Genomic DNA, 24,253 nt, shown 5'->3' on the forward strand with positions numbered 1-24,253 from the left:
ACACAGGGTAGTAGACAGTTTATATGGCCTTTAATGTTTTAAATGGTAGGTTGCTCTGGAAGATCAGATCACATGGGATCTATGAAGAACTGGCTGACTGGATACACAACTGGCTTGATGGGAGAAAGCAGTGGTTATGGTGGAAAGTTGCTTCTCAGACCGGAGGACCATCACTAGTAGTGTGCCTCAGGAATTGGTATGGAGACTATATTTATTATTTATATCAATAATTTTGATAAAAATGTACAAGAAATGGACAGTTTGCAGATATCACCAAGATAGGTGCTAGAGTTGACAGTGAAGTTGATTATCAAAAAATTCAGGGGGACTTTGACAAAATGTGTAAGAGGGCCAAGAGATGACAAACAGAGCTTAAGCTCGATAAGATCAAGGTGTTGCATTTGGGGAAGCCAAAACCATATAGGACTTTCAAAGTGAATGGCAAGGCCCTTGGGATTGTTGAAAAACAAAGGGACCTTGGAATACAACTACATGGTTCAACTAAAGTGGAGATACATGTAGAGAGGGTGGTGAAGGCAGCTTTTAACACACTGCCTTCCTAAGCCAGGGCATTGAGTATAAAAGTTGGAAGCTGTTCTATAGGAAGCTAGTGAGGTTCAATTTTGCTCATTCTGCTATACAAAGTATGTTATTAAGCTGGAAAGAATGTAGAAAAGATTTACAAGGATGCTGCCAGGACTTGAGGGACTGAATTATAGGGAGAGGTTGGACAGGCTGAGACTTTATTACTTCAATAAAACAAGACTGAGAAGTGATCTTGTATATAAAATCATGAGGGGAATAGACAGGGTGAATAGACTAATTTTTCCCAGGCTTGGGGAAATCAAGAACTAGAGGGCATACATAGTAAAAAAAATTTAAAAAAAAAATGAAGAAACTTGAAGCGACTTGTACATCAATTGGAAACATTTAGAAGGTTATTAACCAAATGCTGGCAAATGGGACCTGCCTGGATGGGACACCTTGGTGGTATGAGCCAGCTGGGCTAGATTCTGTTTCTCTACTGTATGACTATCACTCCTGAAATAATGTCACTGGAATTAAGACTGTTGAACCCAGGGACAACCTACAGATAATGCACAATGTTTACTTTTTACCTCTGGTAAAGAAACTATTGGTTCAAAATGGATATCTTCACCAGCTACCACATCAGCACCATCATCTTCCGCATCAGCTGGACTATGAGTCACTATCGAATTAAAAACAGGAATTCCTGCATTTTTCCATACAAAATCGGTCTCTTTTTTTAAAAGGGAGAAAAAAAATATTATTAAGAGCATTGCAGTTAAATACAACATCCAATTTTATTATTTTTCTGCACCCTTAAACAAATGACAAAGAAAAATTAAAAACATCCAACGCTGCGTAGTAATGAAAGTAGATCAACAAATCATTAAAGGAGCAGAGCTCCAAATTTAGTATAGTTTTGGGCAAATTAAATTCCTAAAAATGCAAGGAAATACCAATAATCCACTTTCTTAGTCTCTTAAAAGACCACCATATGAGGCAGCAACTCATCAGATGAACTGGTTCTATAAAAGAAAATTCATGTGATTAAGTGCCACAGATCCTTTTCTAATATATTTTAAATATATACCACTATTTTACTTTGTTGCCTTAATGAACACAACAGCTAATAAGAAATGAACTTTATTTTCGTGTAGATTATCAAACTGAATTCAGATGTTACCTTTCTTTGCAAATGTGCAAGTTTTATTCTTTGCAGCCAAATCTGCAAAAGAAACTCCTGTAGAGTTAAACGCAAATATGCCATTCTCTGTGAAGTGAAAAGAAAACATATTTGGTTAACTATTTGTCACTCGTATCAAGGCACAGTGAAAAATACTTTGTTTTGCAAGCTATCCATACAGATAATTTTATTACAACAGTACAATGAGAAATGCAGAATATAGTACTAGTTACGGATAAAGTGCAGTGTAGGCACTTAACAAATAAATCCAAACCAATGTTGAGCTCTTAAAACACAACTGATCACCAAACAGCCACTGGGGATTTCACTAAATAGCATCCCATCATATAGTCCCAAATATGCATTATATTTTACTGTTATTTTAAACAGCTAATCTGTAAAACTTTATTCAATGCATACTTAGCATCAAAACAGAGAGCCCACTGCAAGTCAGCTACATTTGCTACCAGTTGCTTTTAAAGTTTAACAGTTCTCTTTTATTTATCTTGGAACCTAGTCAAAGGTTGGGATGAAAACTGCTTGTTTAGATTTTACATAGAAACGGTGAAAATCACATGAATTCTACTGGAGCAAGTCACATTTATGCTATTGCTCTAAACAGATCCAAGTTTAAAGCAGTGTTTTTGGAGCACACCAAAAATCTATAAATAGGGATGCCAAGGAGAAGTAATATTTTTCTGCAGGTATATAATATGTAGGTATTCAAACAGCACTTTTAGTTCTGAGAAACATCTTTAGGAAAATTAGATAGTTCATCCTATATAGCAGTAAGCTTATACTGAACAGAGATTTCCTCTACACTTTCCCTGGCCTCAGAAAGTTCTTTTAAGTTAACAAGTATTTTTCAAATAATGTCATTATCTGGAAATTTATTGTTCTGTTTCTCATGCACCAATGTCAACTGTTTATTCAATTCCATAGATGCTGCTTGATGTACTGAGTTCCTCAAGCATTTTGTGTGTTGCTCTGGATTTTCAGTTATCTGCAAAATTTCTTGTTTCTATTAATACAAATTTGTTTTCTTGTGGTACTTGGATTCCATACAAATCATATTGAAAAATGTTAGCTAAAATTCAACAACTTGCTGACCAATGATCTAACATTCCATAATTCCAGATGGTTAGAAACATCTAATATCAACAGTTAAGATTCTAGAGCAGGGGTCCCCTTGGTTAATGGTAAGGGTCCACAGCATAAAGGCTGAGAACCCTTTATGTGTGATCGTGGGGCCATCGCAGCAGGAGGAGCAAGGGGCTTGGGTGAGCGCTGAGTGCTGGGAAGCACCTGAGGTGAGTGTGCTTTAAAAGGAGCGTGGAGGGCAACTGAAGGGTTAAACAGTGTTGATTAGAGGGAGTGAGTACTTGATATAATTGGCAGGAACAAATAAAAGGAGGAGCGGCCAGTGGTGTGAGTGGCTCAGGGTAGGAGTGGCACTTTGAGGCTTTGGCTCAAGAGGCTGAGGACGAGCTTGCTCCCAGTGAGGTAAGGCTGGGTAAGTTCCTTTAATTAATTTAATTAACTTAGGAGTAGGTAATGGAGACAGCAGTTCTGACAGTCGAGTGCTCTGTATGCAGTATGTGGGAAGTTAGGGAAAGCACAATTGTCCCTGATGACTACACCTGTAAAAGGCGCATCCAGCTGCAGCTCCTGACAAACCGAGTTAGGGAATTGGAGCTGGAGCTGGATGAACTTCGGATCATTCGTGAGGGAGAAATAGACAGGAGTTTCAGGGAGACAGTCACCCCTAAAACGCAGAAGGCAGGTAGCTAGTTGACTGTCAGGAGAGGGAAGGGGAATAGACAGAAAAAGCAGAGGACCCCGTGGCCATTCCCATCAACAATAAGTATAGTGTTTTGGATACAGTTGGTGGGGACAACCTACCAGGGACAAGCTGTAGTGGTTGCGACTCTGGCATCGAGACTGGACCCTCAGCTCAGAAAGGAAGGAGAGAAAAGAGGAGAACAGTAGTGATAGGGAATTTGATAGTTAGGGGGACAGATAAGAGGTTCTGTGGGAGAGATCAAGAATCCCCGATGGTCTGTTGCCTTCCTGGTGCCAGGGTCTGCGATATCTTGGATCGACTTCTACGTATTCTCAGGAGGGAGGATGAGCAGCCAGATGTCATGGTCCATGTATGGACCAATGACATGGATAGGAAGGAGGAAGAGGTCCTGCAAAGAGTTTAGGGAGTTAGGTGCAAAGTTGAAGGACAGGACCTCCAAGGTTGCAATCTCAGGATTGCTATCCCTGCCACGTGCTAGTGAGGCTAGAAATATGAAGATAATGCAGCTAAATACATGGCTAAGGAGATGGTGCAGGAGGGAGGCTTCATGTTTCTGGACAACTGGGCCTTGTTCCAGGGAAGGTGGGATCTGTTCTAACGAGATGGTTTGTACCTGAACTGGAGGGGGACTAACATCCTTTCAGATAGATTTGCTAGTGCTGCTCTGGGAGGGGGGGGGGGGGGGGTGGGTTAAACTAGATTTGCAGGGGAAGGGGAACCAGAGTGTTAGAGCAGATAATGAGGTGGAGGAGGATAAAGGTCATGCAAGGACTGCATGTATAGACAGAAATCAAAGGTTTGTACGTGATAGAAATTTTCTCAGGTGCATCTATTTCAATGCAAGGAGTATTGTAGGTAAGGCAGATGAGCTTAGGGTGTGGATTGGCACGTGAGATTACGACATTATTACTATTAGTGAGACTTGGTTGCATGAGGGGCAGGACTGGCAGCTTAATGTTCCAGGGTTCTGTTGTTTCAGATGTGATAGAGGGGGAGGGATGAAAGGGAGAAGAGTGGCATTACTAGCCAGGGAATATATCACAGCTGTCCAGAGGACTTGTCTACCGAGGCATATGGGTGGAGCTGAGGAACGGGAAAGGTGTGACCACACTAATAAGGTGTATTATAGACTGCCCAACAGTCAAGAGAGAATTGGAGGAGCAAATCTGTAGGGAGATAGCAGACCGATGTAAGAAACAAAAAATTTTAACTTTCCACATATTGACTTGGACTCCCACAATGTGAAAGGGCTAGATGGTTTGGAGTTTGTCAAATGTGTTCAGGAAAGTTTTCTAAATCAATTTCTAGAGGTACCTACAAGAGAGGATGCAATACTTGATCTCCTATTAGGGAACCAGACAGGTCAGGTGACAGAAGTATCTGTAGGCAATCATTTCAGGTCCAGTGACCATAATATCATTAGTTTCAAGTTACTTATGGACAAGAATAGGTCAGGTCCTCAAGTTGAGGTTCTAAATTGGAGAAGGGCCAATTTTGTGGAAATAAGAAAGGATCTAGGAAGAATGGATTGGGATGTTGTTTACTAGCAAGGATGTGTTCAGTAAGTGTAAGGCCTTCAAAGACGAAATTTTGAGAGTGCAGAGTTTGCATGTTCCTGCCAGGGTTAAAGGCAAAGCTTACAGGCACAGGGAACCTTGGTTTTCAAGGGATATTGGCAATCTGGTTAAGAAAAAGAAAGGAGTATAGCAGGTATAGGCAACAAGGAACAAATAAGGTACTTGAAAAAGTAAGAAAATACTAAAGAAGGTAATCAGGAAAGCAAAAAGACGACATGAGGTTGCTTTGGCAGGTAATGTGAAGGTAAACCGAAGGGTTTCTTCAAGTATATTAAGAGTAAAAGGATAGTAAGGAACAAAATTGGTCCTCCAGAAGATCAGAGTGGTCATCTATGTGTGGAGCCTCACGAGATGGGGGAGATAAAGGTAGATAAATCCCCTGGGCCTGACATGATATTTCCTCGGACCTTGAGAGAGACTAGTGTAGAAATCTGCAGGGGCCCTGGCAGAAATATTTAAAATGTCCTTAGCCATGGATGCAGTGCTGGAGGATTGGAGGGTAGCTCATGTTGTTCCATTTTTAAAAAAGGCTCCAAAAGTAAACCAGGTAATTACAGGCCAGTGAGCCTGACATCAGTAGTAGGTAAATTATTGGAAGGTGTTCTGAGAGGTCAGATATACGAGTATTTGCACAGTCAAGAGCTGATTAAGGACAGTCAGCATGGCTTTTTGTGTGGTAGATCGTGTTTAATGAATCTTGTAGAGTTTTTTGAGGAGGTTACCAAGAAAGTAAATGAAGGAAAGGCTGTGGCTATTGTATACATGGACTTTAGAAAGGCATTTGACAAGGTCCCACATGGGAGGTTAGTTCAGAAGGTTCAGACACTCAGTATCAATGGAGAGGTTGTAAATTGGATTCGAAATTGGCTGTGTAGGAGAAGAGAGTGGTAATGGATGACTACTTCTCAGACTGGAGGCCTGTGACTAGCGGTGTGCCTCAGGGATCTATGCAAGGACCATTGTTGTTTGTTGTCTATATCAATGATCTAGGTGATAATCTGGTAAATTGGATCAGCAAGTTTGCCAATGACACTAAGACTGGAGGCATTGTGGACAGCGAAGAAGGCTTTCAAAGCTTGCAGAGGGATCGGGACCAACTGGAAAAATGGGCCAGAAAATGGCAGATGGAATTTAATGCAGACAAGTGTGAGGTGTTGCATTTTGGTAGGACAAACACAGTAAATGGTAGGGCACCAAGGGGTGCGGAGGAACAAAGGGATCTGGGAGTTCAGAAACATAATTCCCTGTAAGTGGCGTCACAGGTAGACAGGGTTGTAAAGAAGACTTTTGGCATTCTGGCGTTCATAAATCAAAGTATTGAGTATAGGAGTTGGGATGTTATGGTGAGATTGTTTAAAACATTGGTGAGGCCAAATTTGGAGTATTGTGTACAGTTCTGGTCACCTAACTATAGGAAGGATAGCAGTAAGATTGAAAGAGTGCAGAGATTTACTAGGATGTTGCCGGGTCTTCAGGAGTTGAGGTACAGGGAAAGATTGAACAGGTTAGGACTTGATGAGGGGTAATTTGATAAAGGTTTACAAAATTATGAGGGGTATAGACAGAGTTAATGTGAGTAGGCTCCACTTAGAATAGGAGAGATAAATACGAGAGGACATGTCTTTAGGGTGAAAGTGGAAAGGTTTAGGGGGAACTTCTTCACTCAGTGGTGGGAGTGTGGAACGAGCTGCCATCTGAAGTAGTAAATGTGGGCTCACTCTTAAGATTTAAGAATAAACTGGATAGATACATGGATCAGAGAGGTCTGGAGGGTTATGGACTGGGTGCGGGTCAATGGGACTAGCGGAATAAAGTTCTGACGGACTAGAAGGGCCAAATGGCCTGTTCCTGCACTGTCGTGTTCTATGGTTCTAACCCGTTCTAGACAATGGTATTGTGAAACTAACATGGGTCCTTTACAAAAGAGAGTATATTAATATGCAGGCCTCATTGCTAGCATATCAAAACATTTCACTAGGAATTCCGTATTTCATGTCATGCAGACAAAGCAACTAGTGTACATATTGTTTAACAGCAGAAAATTGCCAGTTATTCTTCAACTAGGTCTGGGTTTGTATTAAAAGACTGGAAGAATAGCCTTGCTGTTCTTTAAATAGTCACAGAAGCTATTAATTCCTCTCCATCATCAACAGTACTCTGGAAGCACTCCAAAGAAGTGTGAATCTCTGTTGCCAGTTCTTGCAGTCAGGCTTGAACAACTTTCCAAATCAGCAAAGAGTGCCTTCACCAAACTCGGTCCATGTTAACTTTCTGATGTGTGAAAAAAAAATAGCCTTCGGTACAGTAGACAAGAGACTGCAAATGCTGAATCTGAAGCAACAATCTGCTGGAGGAACTCAGTAGATCAGGCAGCACCTATGGAAATGAATAAACAGCCGACATTTCAGTCAGAGACCCTTCCTTGGAGCTGGAAAGGGGAAGACATCAGAATAAAAAAGTGTGGGGGGGGGGGGGGGGGTTGGGAAGGAGGCTAGCTGGAAGGTGATAGGCGAGGCCAGGTGGCAGGAAAGATAAAGGGCTGGAGAGAAAAGGATCTGATGGGAGAGGAGAGAAGACCATAGGAGAAAGGAGCGGGGCCTGTGGGAGGTGATGGGCAGGTGAGAAGAGGCAAGATGCCAGTGTGGGGAATAGGAGGAGGAAAGGGGATGGACTTTTTTTTATATAAACAGGAAGGAGAAATCTGTATTCATGCCATCAAGTTGGAAGCTACTCAGACAGAATACAGTTTTGCTCCTCCACTCAGAGGTTGGCCTCATCGTGGCACCAGAAGCAGCCATGGACCGACAACGGGAATTGAAATTTAAATGTTAGACTGGTGGGAGGTTCTGCTTTTGGCAGATGGAGCAGAGGTGCTCAACAAAGTGGTCTCCCAGTTTACGATGGGTCTCACCAAGGAGGCCTCAATGCGAACACCAGAATTAATACAGGACCCCAGTGTATTCGCAGCTGGACTGTTGCCTCACGTTAAAGGACTATTTGGGGCCTTGAATGGGAAATGAGATGAGCTGTAGCAATTTGGCCACTTGCAGGGATAAGTGGGGATAAATGAATAAGGGAATCACAGAGGGAATGATCCTTGCAGAAAGCTGTGGTGGGGGGAGGGAAGGCAGAGGTAAAGATAGGTTTGATGGTAGGTTTCCTTTGGAGATGACGGAAGTTGCATAGAATGCGTTGGATGAGAAGGCTGATAGAGTGGTAGGCAAGGACAAGAGGAACTCTATAACTGTGTATTTCTGTGCACCTTTGAACCCACTGGTTATTTATCTTCAAGAGTACACAAAGTAGTTCCCACAATTTAAAAGACGGCACTTGCAATCCCTCTATCCAATCCAGTAGGAAAGAAGGAGTTACAGATCAAATTGGCATGGTATCAGTAGTAAGAAAAATGCTGGAACTGCTCATAAAGGAAGTGGCCACACTGCAGTGTGGTCGTTAATGTGATGCCAGTTCAGCTCGGGGAGGTGTTTTGAGTTCAATTCTGATGTCATTGGTAAGGAGTCTGTATGTTCTCCCTGTGGAATGTGTGGGTTTTCTCTGGGTGCTCCGGTTTCCTCCCACAGTCCAAAGGTGTTCTGGTTAGTTGGTTAATATGTTGTTGTAAATTGTCCTGTGTTTAGGAAAGGGTTAAATTGGGGGTTGCTGGACAGTGCTGCTTGAAGGTTCTATTCCACACCATATCTCAAAAAAAGATAAATAAATAAAGCAGAATATTCATGGATTTATGAAACAGCAATCGCATCTCCAAAATACACAAGAGCCTTTTGAAGTTGTAACAAAGAATAAGTAGACCAGTTGGTATGTCTTGGGACTTTCAGAATGTTTTCAATAAGGCACCACTTAATTTTTAAATAAATTTGATTATTGCAGATTAATAAACAGTTGGAATAAATAGGCTATTTCTGTATTGGAAATGGTGTTAAGTGGTATGCTAAATTCAAGTTGTTTAATGTTATTTCCAGTACACAAGTGTAAAGGAGAACAAAATTGTTATTTCGGATTCGATGCAGCATTTTAAAAAAAGGCACAACAAACACAATAATAAAAAAACCACAATAAACATAAATACACAAAATATATACATAGATTGATTGTATGTCTGTAAAGTGACGTTAGACACAGGAGTGTCTGTATACAAGGTGACTGATAGGAAATTATGAAGTAGTGGTGGTGTAGGTTGTGGAGGGGTGAGTTAGTGGGTAGAGGTATCGATCAGCCTTACTGTTTGGGAAAAGTAACAGTTTTTGAGTTTTGTAGTCCTGACATGGATGCTATGTAGCCTCATCCCTGATTGAAGTGTGATGAAAATCGATGAGTAGGGTGGGTGGGATCTTGCATGATCCCTTTTCCACCACCTTTCTGTGGCTACGTACTTGATGGTGGATGGGCCAGAGCCAGTAATGCGTTGGGCAGTTCTGACTGCTTGTTGCAGAGCCTTTTTGTATGCTGTAGTGCAGCTTCCATATCAAGTCGTGATGCAGCATGTTATGATGCTCTCGACTGCATATCTGTAGAAGGACATGAGTATAGTCCAGCTCTCTTCAGCCTCCTCAGAAAGTGATGAGCTTTCTTAATGACATGGGATGTTAAGACGGTGTGCCAAACAAGCATTTAGTTTCCACTGCTTTGTCATGATGTTACGAGGGACGTGGACAGTGCATTGACATTAAAGGTGGGCTCCCAGCCATTCAAAATGTATATCTGATATTTGAATGAGCTGATTAGTTCAGAATCAGATTCATTTTCATTGACATGGTATGAAATTAATTTTATGACAGCACCACAGTGCAAGACAAAAAAACCCCAAAAAGTTACAATAATTAAATGGTTCAGAAGTAGAATAGTGAAGTTCATGGACCCATATACATACATACACACAAGCGTGCTGACAATTCAAAGCTGAGTGGAACTGCTGGTTATTAGGAGAATGCAGAAGCTTCAGGGGGTGTAGACTGGTTTAATGAACAGACAAGAACAAAGTATATGGAACATACTGAAAAATGTGAAGCCATCCACTTTGAAATGAAGTATTTCAAAAAGTGAGAGATTAAAAAGGTATTCAGAGGGTCCTGGGTGTTAGTGTATACAAATCACCAGGTTAAACTGGAGATACAGCAAGTAGGAAGGCAAATAAGCTCACCTCTAATGCAAAAAAACACATGATTAGTCATCTTGCTCCAATTATATGGGCCCCAATGATTCTACATACAGAAATTTGTATACATATGGTTTCCATAGCCAAGGAAAGATATATCTGCAGTAGAGGAGGTGCAACTAAGGTTCAACAGATTGACTCCAGGGATGGCAGGTTTTTCGCTGAGAATGGGCCTACAGTTTTGTGTACTGGCCTTAGAGATGAAACATACACAAAATTTTTGGAAGTTTTTTTAGATGAACATTGAGCTTTTTCTGTTAACTGGGGTATCAAGAACCAACAGACAGTCTCAAAATAAAGGCCAGTCATTCAATGGGGACATGGACTCAAGATTCCAGGGAGTAGATTTAGGACAGAGACGAGGAGGAACTGCTTTTCCCAGAGAGTGGTGAATCTGTGGAATTTTCTGTCCAATGAAGCAGGAGGCTACCTCAGTAAATATATTTAAGACAAGGTTGAGTAGAGTTTGGCATAGCAGCGGAATTAAGGGTTATGGGGAAAAGGCAGGTAGGTAGAGATGAGTTCATGGCCAAATCATCCACGATCTTATTGAATGGTGAAGCAGGCTTGACAGGCCAGATGGTTTACTCCTACTCCTATTCTGTTCTTAATTCTGATATGAGAGAAAAAAAATTACTTCACCCTGAGAATTGTTAGACTTTGCATTTCTTAATTATCAAGGCTGTGTTGGTTCACTATATTTAATGTTTCATTGCAAAATTCTCTGAAAACTAATTTTTGTTTCTCTTCAGAGGTGGTGACGGAAATATAATCTTTAAAATAAGCAAATTAAAGGTTCATCTATACTGAAAGCCTTGCCACTAGTTCAATAAGAACAGGCTGCATAAGCAGTATGAGAAAACTTTAGCTCCCCAGGGTCAGCAGCTTAATAGGTTTCAGAACAATTCAAATTCTTGCTCTACAATGCCATCAATTAATGGTTCCCTATAAATGGAAATATTTCCTCTTACTTCCCTCCTAATAACTTCCCTGTTAATAAATCTGGAGGTCCACTAACATCCCATTACATTCAATTGAAAACAATTCCATATTAATTCATCCCATTTTTTTTGTACCCTGAGTGGTAGAATCTGGTTCCATTTCTTTTCTAGCTGACAAATCAATGGGGCTGCCATCATCTGATGCTGGAAATTCTGCCTTCGGTATGGAATTTGTTGTGGAGTCTGGTTCAATCCTTGAAACAGCAGCTGGTATATCCATTGTCTGTTTATTCAACTGTACTGTAGACTGTGCGTCAGTGGAGCTGCTGATGTGCCCTTCTTGAGCAATCTATAGTTACAAGAAAATTATTGCGGTTAAAATGGATGGTTCACCTGCAATAATTATTAGTATGCAAATTAAAAACACCATTGCTCTAATTAAGCTCTATGAAACCTCAGTGGATTAATTTAGAAATCATGTGAACATTTTAAGCCAAACAAAACATGAATGAAATATTAATATATAACACAGTTCAGACAGAAAATAGAACACCGGCTAACTTCGTCTAACTTCGCTAGACATATAGTCTTATTGTTGCTAACTGACAAAAGTTATTCCTATGAAAGATGCAATTTATGAAATAAGGACCAATATTTTAATATAGTCATCCAGCTACAAATTGAAATTTGATACACTGTTCAAGAGTTAATTGATTACAAAGATGATATTTTTAATTTCACCTGAAAGTCCCTGATTTTTCTAATTTCAGTCTCAAAGTCATCATCATCCTTCTCTCCTTCTGTATCGCTGCTTAAACCACAAAAGAAGGTAGAAGGGAGCAGCAGACTTTCAGCTTTCATCCTCTGTTCATCTGTTGGCAATTTCTCCCAGACAATGAAACAGTCACTGTCACCATCTTCCAGATTACCCACACTGGAGCCTACAAAAGTAGCAGGATGGTCACAAAACACTAGGAAAATTTCATCCCAATCTTGATTTTAAACAAAACACTTTTAGCATTAGTTACCACATAATACACTACAGTACTGTGCAAATGTCTTGAACTCCATGGATTTTTATACAATTTTTTCTTCTGCATTAGTGTCAGTAGAAAAGAGCAAATTTTAATTTTAATTTTTAATTTAAAAAGAGCAAAATTTTCAAACTCTCATTTTCCAAAAATAAAGAAATGCAACAGAAAAATGCTTGTTTCATTAAATACCATATAAAATAATGGACTACTAATCAAATAAAAACTATATTACTGTCAAAATTCAGCCCAGTGCATGATTGAACAAAGTAACAAACAGGATGCTAATGTTCAATGACAATGATTTTGAATGAACTAAACTGATTAACTGAAACAGAAATGGCTGTTGGAAGACTCAAACTGGACGAAGGACAACCAAACTAAAAGGTGAGGGTGTGGTAGATGTGACAGTTTAACTTTCAAATCGGTTCTTACAAAATGTTAAGGATCATCATAACAAGATACAATGTGGTCATCCTGCATCGGCAAGGGCTCTGCCAAGCAGAAATTTTGTGGCAGACAGGAGTTTCAAGATGTGCTGCCCAAGCTCTTCTGAAAAAGCACAAAGAAACAGGCAAAGCTGAGGACCAGAAATGCAGTGGGCGGACACAGAAACTGAGTGAGAGGGATGCATCAAACTGATGTATCTTCTAAATCTGGTCCAGCACTGCTATCAGCTCTGAATTCACTGAAACCACTGGAACCCAAGTACACCCTCTACAGTCTAGAAAAGTTTTGTCATAGGTGGCCTTTATGGAAGAGTTGCTGCCAAAAAGCCATTCCTCCAAATTGGAAACAAAGCCAAGAGACTCACCCATGCACAAAAACTCAAGGACTGGGAATCAAAATTTGAATCTTTGGCTCAAATAGGAGGCAGTTTGTCTGTAGAAGAGTTGGAGAGCACTACATGAATGCGTGTAGCCAACAGTGAAGCATGGCTGACGTCTCCTGCAGGTTTGGGGCTGCACTTCTGCAAATTGATATGGTGATCTGGCCAGAATTAATGGAATCCTCAATGCTGAGTACATGCAGACTCTCATTCATCACACAATACTGTCAGGAAGCATCTGATCACTCCCAACTTCATTCTGCAGGAGGACAATGACTCCAAACACATGGCCAAGGTCAAAGAGAACTATCTTCAGTGAAAAGAACAAGCAGTTCTGCAACTACAGACCACAAAACTCAACATCATTGAGGATGTCTGGGATTGCCCTGAAAAACAGAAGTGAAACAGCCAAAGTCTGTAGAATAGCTGTGCAAGTTCTCCAAGATGCTTGGAACAACCTACCAGCTGATTTTCTTATAAAACTGCATAAAAGTGTGCCTAAGTGAATTGATGCAATTTTAAAAGTAAAGGGTGGCCATGCCAGATATTGATTTAATGTATTTTTTTACTGTTTACTGCTCTTCATAGTAAATTTTTTGATATTCTGAAACATTTTATTTTTGAAAGCACTTCTGCTATACAGAATTTTTTCCCTAAAGCCTAAGATTTTTGCACAGTACTGTATATTCTAATCTGTAAAAGCTATTTTTACAAAAAGATTATACCCATTTCCTCACATCATTCTCTTTTGTTCAAGGCTTGGAAGTCAACAAAACAATAAGAATTCAAAACAAGCTAACTTTATCAGTCTAAAGACAACACACCAGTGGATAGGAATCCAAAATAAACCGGAAATGCTCGAGATGCAGAGGATCGGGGGGGGGGGGGGGGGAGCGTGGGGAGAGGGGTGGAAAGACAGAGAATGTTCAAAGTTCAAGTCAATGATCTTTTGTCAGAATTGGAAAAAGTGAAAAAGCAGTGTGTTTGAAATTGCAAAGAATTCAGCAGGCCAGGAATAATTATTATGATGAAGAGAATCCAGATGACAAAGGTGCCCTTCTCTTTCATCCAGCGACCCAAGGATGATTTTCAATAGCTCATCTGCTCTCCTTTTTATTTAGTGTACTGCATTCACTGCTCACATGACTCAGTTTTTCTCTCTCCAGAGGCTGCTTGATCTGTTAAGCAGCTTCAGAATTGTTTTTATTTCAATTTTACAAGCTGTTCGCAAGTCCATCTTGCTTATGCTTATTTTTGGATCCCTAAACAGTCTCCCTATATTTGACTGTGCTCATGCACATCTAAGAATTTCTAAGACCAGACAGAACTAACTAACCACTATCTTAAAAAGATATTGCTGTTGGATTCTGCCTCAATTCTTCTTGTAGAAAATCTCAGATGACAGTTCAACTTTGTTTTTCTAAACTGGATCACCAGTTCTATGGTGATTAAAGAGCTCCCCATATTGGATGAGACAAAATAGTAACAGATGGAAACCATGGTTGAAGAGCTACTTATTTAAATTGAGTTTAATTTTCTAACTGTCTAGAAATCAGAAGTTATGCTTCTTGCATTAATACAATTTACAAAGTGGTAGTAAATCACTAAAAGTTGAATCCTCTTGCACCAATATGCAACACCACAGGTATTTGTAGAATCATCCAATTCCTAAGGACATTCCTTAAGAGCACCAAGACAAATTAGGTAACATTGCTTGATACATACCAATCAATAGGACAGACACATTTTAATAGCTATCTCAGACAGATCCCAGCCTAGGGTTGGAACCTCACTCAAATATATTGTTTTCCTACTAGCATCTGCCCCTTGACCTCCTAACCAAACTCCCATCTATTCCAAAACAACCGATCTCACCAGTCCTTTTCATCAACTTCTACCACTCACTGAGGCCCCATTGCTCCAAATCACAGCACAAAGATCTGGCCAAGATTTGCTGTGAAGTCACTTAAACTGTGTCCAACCCTTTAAGTCTTCAGCAGTACCAATGCCCCTCAGATTTTGGTGTCCTGAACAGAACTAACATAGAAACATAGAAAAACTACAGCACAATACAGGCCCTTCAGCCCAAAATGCTGTGCCAGAAATGTACTTATTTTAGAAATTACCTAGGGCTACTATTTTTCTAAGCTCCATGTACCTATTTAGGAGCCTCTTAAAAGACCTAATGGAGAATATTTCGCATTACTCCTTCACTTCCTCATTAACAATACCCAGCCTAGCATCTAATATAGTTGAGCTTTGAAGCAATGTTATCACACACATTGGCTAAAATATCCTAAGCCTTTGCCCTATATTTAACAACAGATTACTTTAGGAGTACAATTGCTGGCAATTTCGTTTCAACTCAATCTATTTTGAAAATCGTAAGTCGATCCATTTAGATCGACATCAAGAATGAAACTACTTGTTAAAATATCCAAATGTATTTCTAAAAATGACATCAACTGCTAAAAATTGGTATCACGAATTCCAGCAGACAATTACAAAACTGCAAAAAAAGTATACCTATCATACAGGACTTTTGCTCCTTTTCATTATAACATAACTTGGTATCAGTTGATTTCAAGAAAATGCCTTGAAAAGATGCTAGGAATTAGAACTTTTACATGATCAAAAAAGAGACAGTATTGTTTGTATAAAATGTGTACCTGTTTTACTGGAGACTTCTTGTTGAGATGCATCTTGATGAAGCCAATCATTACACTGATCTGGGTGTAGATTTTTACCAAGACTTCTATCAGCTGACTTTAAGTATGAATACTGGAGTTAAAGTTATTTTAGTCCAAAAAGAGAGCTTAGATGAAGAAATTTATTTACCTGGTGCAGACACACATTCTGAGTCAAGAGTAGCCAATTGTCCCCCTGATCCACCTGGAACCAGTTTCACGTTAGTTCTCAAGCTTTTACCTAGGTTTGGAAAATTCTTAGGTAAATTAACCTGCATTTTTAATTTAAAAGATAGTTTGAAGTGTTTTATCTGTACCTGTGATAGCTGATTTTTGCCGTTGGGGCTTATCTGGATATAATTTTCCATTGAGATTTTTGACTGCAGTTTCATAGTCTTCATCTTAAAAGAGGAATAATTTAACATTAGTTTGCTACGTGAAATTCAAGACCAAAAGAAATCTAATTAGCAAATTTGTCTGATACATTTGATAGTTTTTCCTCTTAAATGGAAAAAAACCTGTATTTTAAGAAAACTTATTTCCATACACATAGTAACCACATAACCTAATCAAAAAGAGTAGTTTCATCAGTTTTTTTTAATCCATACAGTGCAGATGGAAGGACTTCCTGCGCCACCATACACAAAGTGAGGCACTCAACAACAACAACCCTTTTAACACCTTTAGCACAGCAAATCATAAATATCTGAAATACCAGATAAAAGAGAAAATCATTTATGTAGCAAATTCAAAATATTTTCCTTGCCAAAGTCAAAACCACCAAGTTACATTTAGGATGAACAAGATGCCACAATTACAATGGGTATGAATATGATGGAGATTAGAAAAGCCACAGACAAATTTAAAAACATGAATGAAAGTAACAACATTGCAGCAATGCTCAACAAGATGCCAATGTAGGTTAGAAAATAGTGAGAGAGGAGCAAATGATGGAAAAAAGCAAATATAAAAACAAGTGGAATTAGACGGAGATGTAGACAGGGAAAAATACTGAGGAAATTTTAGTTTAAGTTTTGAATTAAGTGCTTAGCAACTATATTATATTATATATATACACACACACACACACACAAACAAAAACACATACATACAACCTGACCTTTTATCAGCAAGATAGACAAACATCTACAAGTCTTACCATCTTCATCATCACTAACATAGCCAGGTTTGTTCTTGTAGCAAAAAAACGTTGGAGGAAGCTTCAGTTCTTTTGCAAGAGCTTCTTGTTCAGGTGTGGGTACAGATGCAAAAATAATCTGTAGGTCTTTGTCTTCAACTAAAGAGGAATTAATTGCATTAGAAAACAAAATTTATGCAAGAGGACACAAATCCAAATAACAATGATAATGAACCAAGATCTAGGCAGAGGCATTGACATGATGTTAATTGATCAATCCATTTCTAGTGCAAGAAATGAAGCAACACTTTATACTCAGTGTTGCCTCATTCAAATTATTAAAATTCAAATTTAGGTTTAGCTTAGGAAATGAAATGAGACAAAAGAACCACATTGCTTCCATGGGAGTGAATCTTACCAAGAGCAATAACAATGTTAATAGGCAAGACATGGCACGAGACTGTGAGACAGAAGAAAGTCTGTTGGGGCCTTCCAATTTCGGAGCCTTTGGAATAATATCCAGGCTGACAATTCAGTGTCGCATTCTGTTCATTAAAGCAAGAAAGTAGCATTGCAAGATAAAATGTATCATCAACTTAAAATCTTCGGCATTCAATGGATTCCACCCAAGAACTTTGAAGTAGGTGAGAACACTGTAGAACACTTGATCTTTCAAGAGATAGACTGGTCTTGGAAGGAATGCAATAGACTAATCCAAATAGAGACGCAGGTAGATATATACCATAAAAATAGGTGTATGTAACAAGGATTCCTCCGAATGTTGCCAAGGCTCCAAAGTGAAATAATGAGCTGGACTTCCATTCTAATTTTTGAGTATGAGGTGGTAATTTGATTGTTGCTTTTCCATTTCTGAGAAATATATTCCACTTGGCAGTATAGGTTATAAAGTTAGCTTATTTGACACATTTACGTTGGAACATTCAGTGAAATGTGTCATTTAATTTGACACAAATCAGTGAGGACTGTGCTGGGCAGCACTCAAATCTCACCACTCTTGCAGCACCAACATAGCATGCCCACAGCTCACTAACAGAAGCTGAACAGTGCTTCTTTGGAATGTGGAAGGAAACCACAGTACTCTGAGGAAACTCATGCAGTCATGGGGAGAACACAAAAATCTCCTCCTTACAGATAACGATAGGAATAGAACCCCAATCTTTCGACCAATGCTGTAAAGCATTGTGCTAACCATTACGCTACCCCACATCTCCAGTAATCAAAGGACATGGAATGTTGAGAACATCCTCATTTAGCAATGAAGAACTGGAAATTAATTTTGAGATGGGAAGGAGTGGGAGAGAAAAGAGAAGAAAATTCAAAAGCAACTTCAAAAAGTTCAGCTGATTTACATCTTTAAAAATTTGCACGGCTATCAGAAACTTTAATAAAACTGAATGAGTTTGACAGCTTTATAGAAAACACAGTGCATTTTGAAAGTATTCAGCCCCCAAACCCTTTGTTCACATCAGTATTACAATTATGGATTCTGATCAATTCAACTGAGAATTTTTATTTGTGAATCACATTCCTTTCTCCCCCCCCCCTCCATTGTAGAGTCCAAGAACAAACGGAAAAACTAAATATCCAAAATCTGAAATGTCAGCTGTTCAAAAGTATTCATTCCCCTTTGCTCAGTACTGAATTGACCACCTCTAGCAGTAATTACAGCCAATAGTCTTTTGGGATAAATCTGTTAGCTTTTCTTAATATGATAGAGCAAGATTTGCCCATTCCTCCTTGCAAAATTGCTCAAGCTGAGCCAGGTTAGTTGGGGACCGGCAGTGGACAGCAATCTTGAGGACTTGCCAGAGATACTCAGTCAGGTCAAGGTTGGTACTCTCAATTTTATTCATTTGAAGCCAACTTTATGGTTGCTCTGGCTGTGTGCTTTGGGTTGTTGTCCTCCTGAAAGACAAGTTTCCTCCCCAGTTTAAGTTTTCTGGCATAAGCTAGCAGGTTTTTAATCCAGGTTCTCTGTATTTAGCGGCATTCATCTTCCCAACAACCCTGACTAATGAAAAAGGATCTAGTGCTTTCCTGGGATATATAGTGAATAAATTCTTCTCGGGCTCCCAGCCAGGTACAAGTATCAATTACAATCAACATTTCGAAGACAAACTCTGCCATCTTCAGGAATGATGCCTAGGCATGTCTAGTCCAGTGGTACTTATACCCTGCAGTCCATCCCTCCTGATTGGTTAGTCCTCATCCAATCAGGTTTCTGCTCTCCCACGTTATTTACAATCAAATTCCATTTCCTACTTGGAGTGAGATCTTTGCCTCAGTTAAAATGCTTTCCCTCCAGTTTTATTTCAATGGTTTCCTTTACCAGATAGTCCAACAACTACTGTGCTGCACCAATGGCTTTTGAGACATTCTCAGGCATCATCCCTGAATAAGATGGCAGTTTGTCATTGGAACACTGGTTATAATCTTTATCTGTATCTGGCTGGAAGCCCGAGATGAGTTTATTAATCCTGACCAGATTTGCTGAGAAACATACCCAGAGCATGATACCACGTCCACCATACTTTACAGTAGGGATGGTGTTACGCGGCAAATGCGCATTAGATTTACGCCACCCATGCTATTTAGTGTTGAGGCCATAAAGTTCCATTCTAGTCACATCCGACCACAAGACCTTCTTTCATCTCTTCACAGTATCCTTCTCCCTCTAAGTGATACATTGCAAACTCTTTATGGGAAAAGGATATACAAACTGCTAGAGGAACTCAGCAGCCCAGGCAGCATCTATGGAAAAAAGTATACTTGGCGTTTCAGGCTGAGACCATTCATCAGGACTGGGGAAAAAAAGATGAGGAGTCAGAGTTAGAAAGTGGGGGGGGGAAGGGGAAAAATCACAAGGTGGTACGGATGGGGAGTGGTGATGTTAAGAGCTGGGAAGTTGGTTAATGAAAGATACAGGACTGGAGAAAGGGGAATCTGTTAGGAGAGGACAGAAGTCCATGGAAGAAAGAAAAGGGGAAGGAGCACCAGAGAGAGGTGATGGGCAGGTAAGGAGATAAGGAGGGAGGGAAATAGGAATGGGGTACGGTGAAGAGTGAGGGTGGGGGGCATTACCAGAAGTTTGAGAAATCAATGTTCATGCCATCATGTTGCAGGCTACCCAAATACAAGATGTTGCTCCCACAACCTGATCATGACAGTAGAGAAGGCCATGGACTGACGCGTCAGAATGGGAATGAGAAGTGGAATTAAAATGGGTGGCCACTGGGAGATTCCGCTTTTTCTGGTGGATGGAGCGTAGGTGCACGGAGAAGCGGTTTCCTATTTTACATTGGGTCTTACAAATATACAGGAGGCTACACTGGGAGCACCGGATACAGATGACCCCAACAGACTCACAGGCGAAGTGTCGCCTCACCTGGAAGGACTGTTTGGGGACCCAAATGGTAGTGAGGGAGGTGGTCTAAAGGCAGGTTTAGCACTTGTTCTGCTTGCAAGGATAAGTGCCAGGAGAGACAAATGAACAAGGGAGTTGCATAGGAAGCAATCCCTACAGAAAGTGGGGTGGGGGGGGGGGGGGCGGAGGGAGGATGTGCCTGGTGGTGGGATCCTACTGGAAATGGCAGAAGTTACGGAGAATTATGAGCTGGATGTGAAGGGTGGTGGGGTGGTAGGTGGAATAGCAGGAGGATAGTGTGAGGGCAGACATATATGAAATAGAAGAGATGCAGTTGCAGGCAGTGTTGATGATGGAGGAAGGGAATCCCCTTTCTTTGAAGGAGGACATTTCCTTCAAACTAGAATGGAAAGCTTCATCCTGAGAGCAGATGCAGCAGAGATGGAGGAATAGAGAAGGGGATGGGATCTCCCTAACCCCCCAGTTTCACTTATCACCTTGTATTTCTTCCTCCCCTCCCTCCACCTTTTAACAGATTCCATCTTTTTTCTCCAAGCCTGAAGGGTATCGGCCCAAAACATTGACTATATTCTTTTCCATAGATGTTGCCTGGCCTGCCGAGTTCCTCCAGCATTTTGTGTGTGCTTGGATTCCAGCATCTGCAGACTTTTTATTTGTTATGGGTAAGGATACACTTTTTAAAATCTAGGACTTCTGCCTTGCCACTCTTCCATAAATATCCTTTTTGTGTACAGTCTTTGTTACTGTGGAGCCAGGAACTTCACCTCTAGTTGCAACCACCTACTTCTGTAGCTCAGAGTGACTGTTGGCATCACAGTAACCTCTCTTAAAAGTATCATTCTTCTCTGGTGACTAGCTTTAGAAGGGCAGCCTGAACTCGGCAGTTTGGCTGTGGTTTCATACTTTTTCCACTTTGTCATGATGGACTGTATACTCAGAGGAATGCATCTGAAATGGGCTTGTACCCTTCCCCAGATTTGTGCTTCTCTATTATCATTTCCCCGACTTGTCTTGAAAACGCTTATATCTGCATTTTGACTTGGTCTATTGAAAATCTACCATACTATTATAACTTACAGAGAGAGGAGGGTATTTGTTTGTATGAATTCATTGAAAACAGTTGATCTGCCAATTTTCTACATCAACAAATTGGGTGAGCTACAGTAATATAATGCACTCCAAAGAAGTTAGCGTAGTAAATAGGGGATGAATAGTTTTTCTGTGTCATAATTTTTAAGTAAATTGTTAACAGGTTTTGGAATTTCTTAATTTGATATTATGCACAATGTTTGTAAATTAGCTCAGAAAATCCTACTTCAATACATCTTAAATTTAGAAAATGAGACTGTAAAAAGTGAAAATACTTGTGGGGCCTGAGTGTATTTTTTTTAAAAAAGGCATTGAATACAATGAACTAAATGACTATGCTAAACAAATATGCATTTTAATACACATTAAGATTTCTTGCATGACTTGTTTTACATCCAATGTTTAACAAATTTTGGCAGTGATTCAGTTTCACTTTTCCCTATACAAGTTCCATTAATTAAGAGCTTGCTAACTATAAAGCAGTACTTGGAAAACATCACCATGCCTCAACTAAATCAAAACCACATCATTACAAATACTAATTTCACAGCACAGAAGATTCATAAACTATAATCAGTATTAAATTTTAGCTTGAAATGCTCCAAAAATGAATTAGTTATTTAAAATGTGTATCTATTGGATTAACCAGTGTTCTCAATCAGGAGGCTGGATAATCGTTGCAAGCCATTAAACTTAAGTTATGTTTTCCATTATTAGCTAAGATGCCAACAAAATTCACTGTTAAGTAATGTGACAACAATTGCATTAGTGGAGCATTTATACTCTGCATCAAAAATGCAATTTAGTACCAAATTATTTTACTTCAAGTATGGAAAGCTTTGCAATGTTATGTGCATTGAAGGGGGAAGCAACATTGATGTTAGAATTGCGGGTATTTACTCAAAACCTAACCATGCTTGTACTCATGAACTCTAAAAAGCAGAAGTTCCAGCTGCTTATAGAGCTTAAAAGCAACTTGAACATGTACAGAAGTGAGTCTCTGGTGATGAAATTAAAGGACAAGAATACTTTTGAAAGAATGCCCATGGTGCTTGTTTAAGCATAGGCTTTCACACATTTGTTTTCTACATGTACAAGAATGTTGTATAACTTCAAACTTGAGTGAAAAAAAATTGACATGCAGAGACTGTTGTTTAAGTGCCCTCAGATATGTGATGAAAGCCACTCTACTTTTTCTTCTATCTACTGTACTATGAATTGTAACTGCACTTAAGCAAGGCATTACAGAAGAGGCAAACAAATGCTGTCATTAAAATAAACAAACACTCAATATTGACTTCAGTATTAGAAACCTCAATAGCTTCATAGTTTAATACGATTCTATGGATAAAGATTCAGAAAATGAAACTATGCTGGCATTGACACCAGGAATTGATTGTCCACTCCAGGTACGAGGGCAATACAAGGAAAGATTAAATTAAGATATGATATTACATGCATTCCATGAACAGAAAATTGTTGTGGCATTTTCATTTTACTTGTATGATAACCATAGCAACACCAACAAATCACAGCTAGTTAAAAGGCAAAATATCAATCAGTGATGAGAGCCATATTGTTAGCTGCTACAGTAGGAAAAGTTTGGAACATATAACCAGATGGACAACACTAATAAGACAGAGCTATCATATGCTTTTGGGAGAACCATGGGAAAGTAACTAGCAAGGCAGATGATACCTTGAGGAAAGCAAATACAACCAATGAACCTGACTTATGGACATCACATGGAAGGGACAACACATGGAAATAATGAGCAAATGAAGTGTGTGGTGCACCTAAATAGCTAGTTTATTGGCAGAACCTTCTAGAAGGTGATGAGCTGAAGCAGGCACATGGAGAGGTAGTGGTAAATACAAGCAATGCTAGGAAGAGGCAGAAGTGAGAAAAACAAAAAAAGCAGAGATTCTGAGATGGTAGATTCACAGAAAGTACCAGTACACAAGATAGTTTCAGCAATCTGTCAGTATGATAGTATTCTACAATAATTATCAAATACAAAGAGCATTAGTGTATTGATTGGGCGATCTCTAATGGCATACATGGGGTGACCTAAAACTACCAGTGTAAAGGAAAAAACATTTGCATTATAAGTTGCTTTGAACTCTCTCAAAATACATGGCTAACGAGTTAAGATGTCTCAGTGCAGCCATTTCTACCCATCAGCCACCCTTAAAAACATGCTCAACGTTTTTCAAAAAGCCAAACAAAAAATTAAAATACATGCAGAAGTTACTGTGTTGTGGTAGTATATGCTTTGAAAAATGCCACTGCAGAATCATCCTACAATTCAGATACAAAATACCAGAAATACCTTTATATTCACACCATGGGATAGATGTGCTTGTCCAAAAGGCAGATGGATTAGATTTGAAAAGACTAAAATTAAACCCTAAAAATAAGAATGGGCACATAAGTGTCTAGTTGTAAAGAGGTAGCCAAAGGATCCTTTCCAAGCAAAGCACAAATTACTGAACGTTAGCTACTGACTCTTACCATTTATTCAAATCAAATGAAAAATTATATCCACCCCATTTAAATATACTCATAAATCAGCATTCATAACACATTAATAACCCAAAGAAATCATAATTAATACCATGCTGTTAAATGGTAATACCAGTATTTCTGAATGATAAAATGAAAATGCTTTGCCTTTATGACTACTGTTAAAATTTAAAATTCCCAGTGTTCAGATTTCCCCTTGTGCCTACCTAGGACTTCTCTAATCCAATCAGATTCTTGAGATTCTAATTTAATTTTTCTTGTGGACAATACAAGTTTATTCAATCATTGTGCCTGCAAGTAACTACTAGACTTCAGAATTGCAAGAAAGGCAGTTCCATAAA

At 39.4% G+C, this 24,253-nt stretch overlaps 1 protein-coding gene across 4 annotated transcripts in view; it reads right to left on the reverse strand.

Annotated features, from left to right (window-relative positions):
• The window catches only part of ranbp2 (RAN binding protein 2), a 73,014-nt gene that overhangs the window by 15,435 nt on the left and 33,326 nt on the right, over positions 1 to 24,253 (reverse strand). For 2 of the 4 annotated variants that reach the window (XM_059964360.1, XM_059964359.1), the window contains exons 21-27: positions 16,913 to 17,050; positions 16,071 to 16,154; positions 15,905 to 15,994; positions 11,948 to 12,147; positions 11,342 to 11,555; positions 1,712 to 1,798; positions 1,119 to 1,261 (exon numbers count right to left, since the gene is read on the reverse strand). In XM_059964360.1, coding sequence (XP_059820343.1) covers positions 1,119 to 1,261; positions 1,712 to 1,798; positions 11,342 to 11,555; positions 11,948 to 12,147; positions 15,905 to 15,994; positions 16,071 to 16,154; positions 16,913 to 17,050 — 956 coding nt within the window. Of the gene's footprint in view, positions 1 to 1,118; positions 1,554 to 1,711; positions 1,799 to 11,341; positions 11,556 to 11,947; positions 12,148 to 15,735; positions 15,817 to 15,904; positions 15,995 to 16,070; positions 16,155 to 16,912; positions 17,051 to 24,253 lie in introns of those variants that run through there. The other 2 variants (XM_059964361.1, XM_059964362.1) reach the window with 2 other exon arrangements.

The sequence above is a fragment of the Hypanus sabinus genome, chromosome 3, assembly GCF_030144855.1.
Source record: "Hypanus sabinus isolate sHypSab1 chromosome 3, sHypSab1.hap1, whole genome shotgun sequence".
NCBI classification, from domain to species: domain Eukaryota; kingdom Metazoa; phylum Chordata; class Chondrichthyes; order Myliobatiformes; family Dasyatidae; genus Hypanus; species Hypanus sabinus.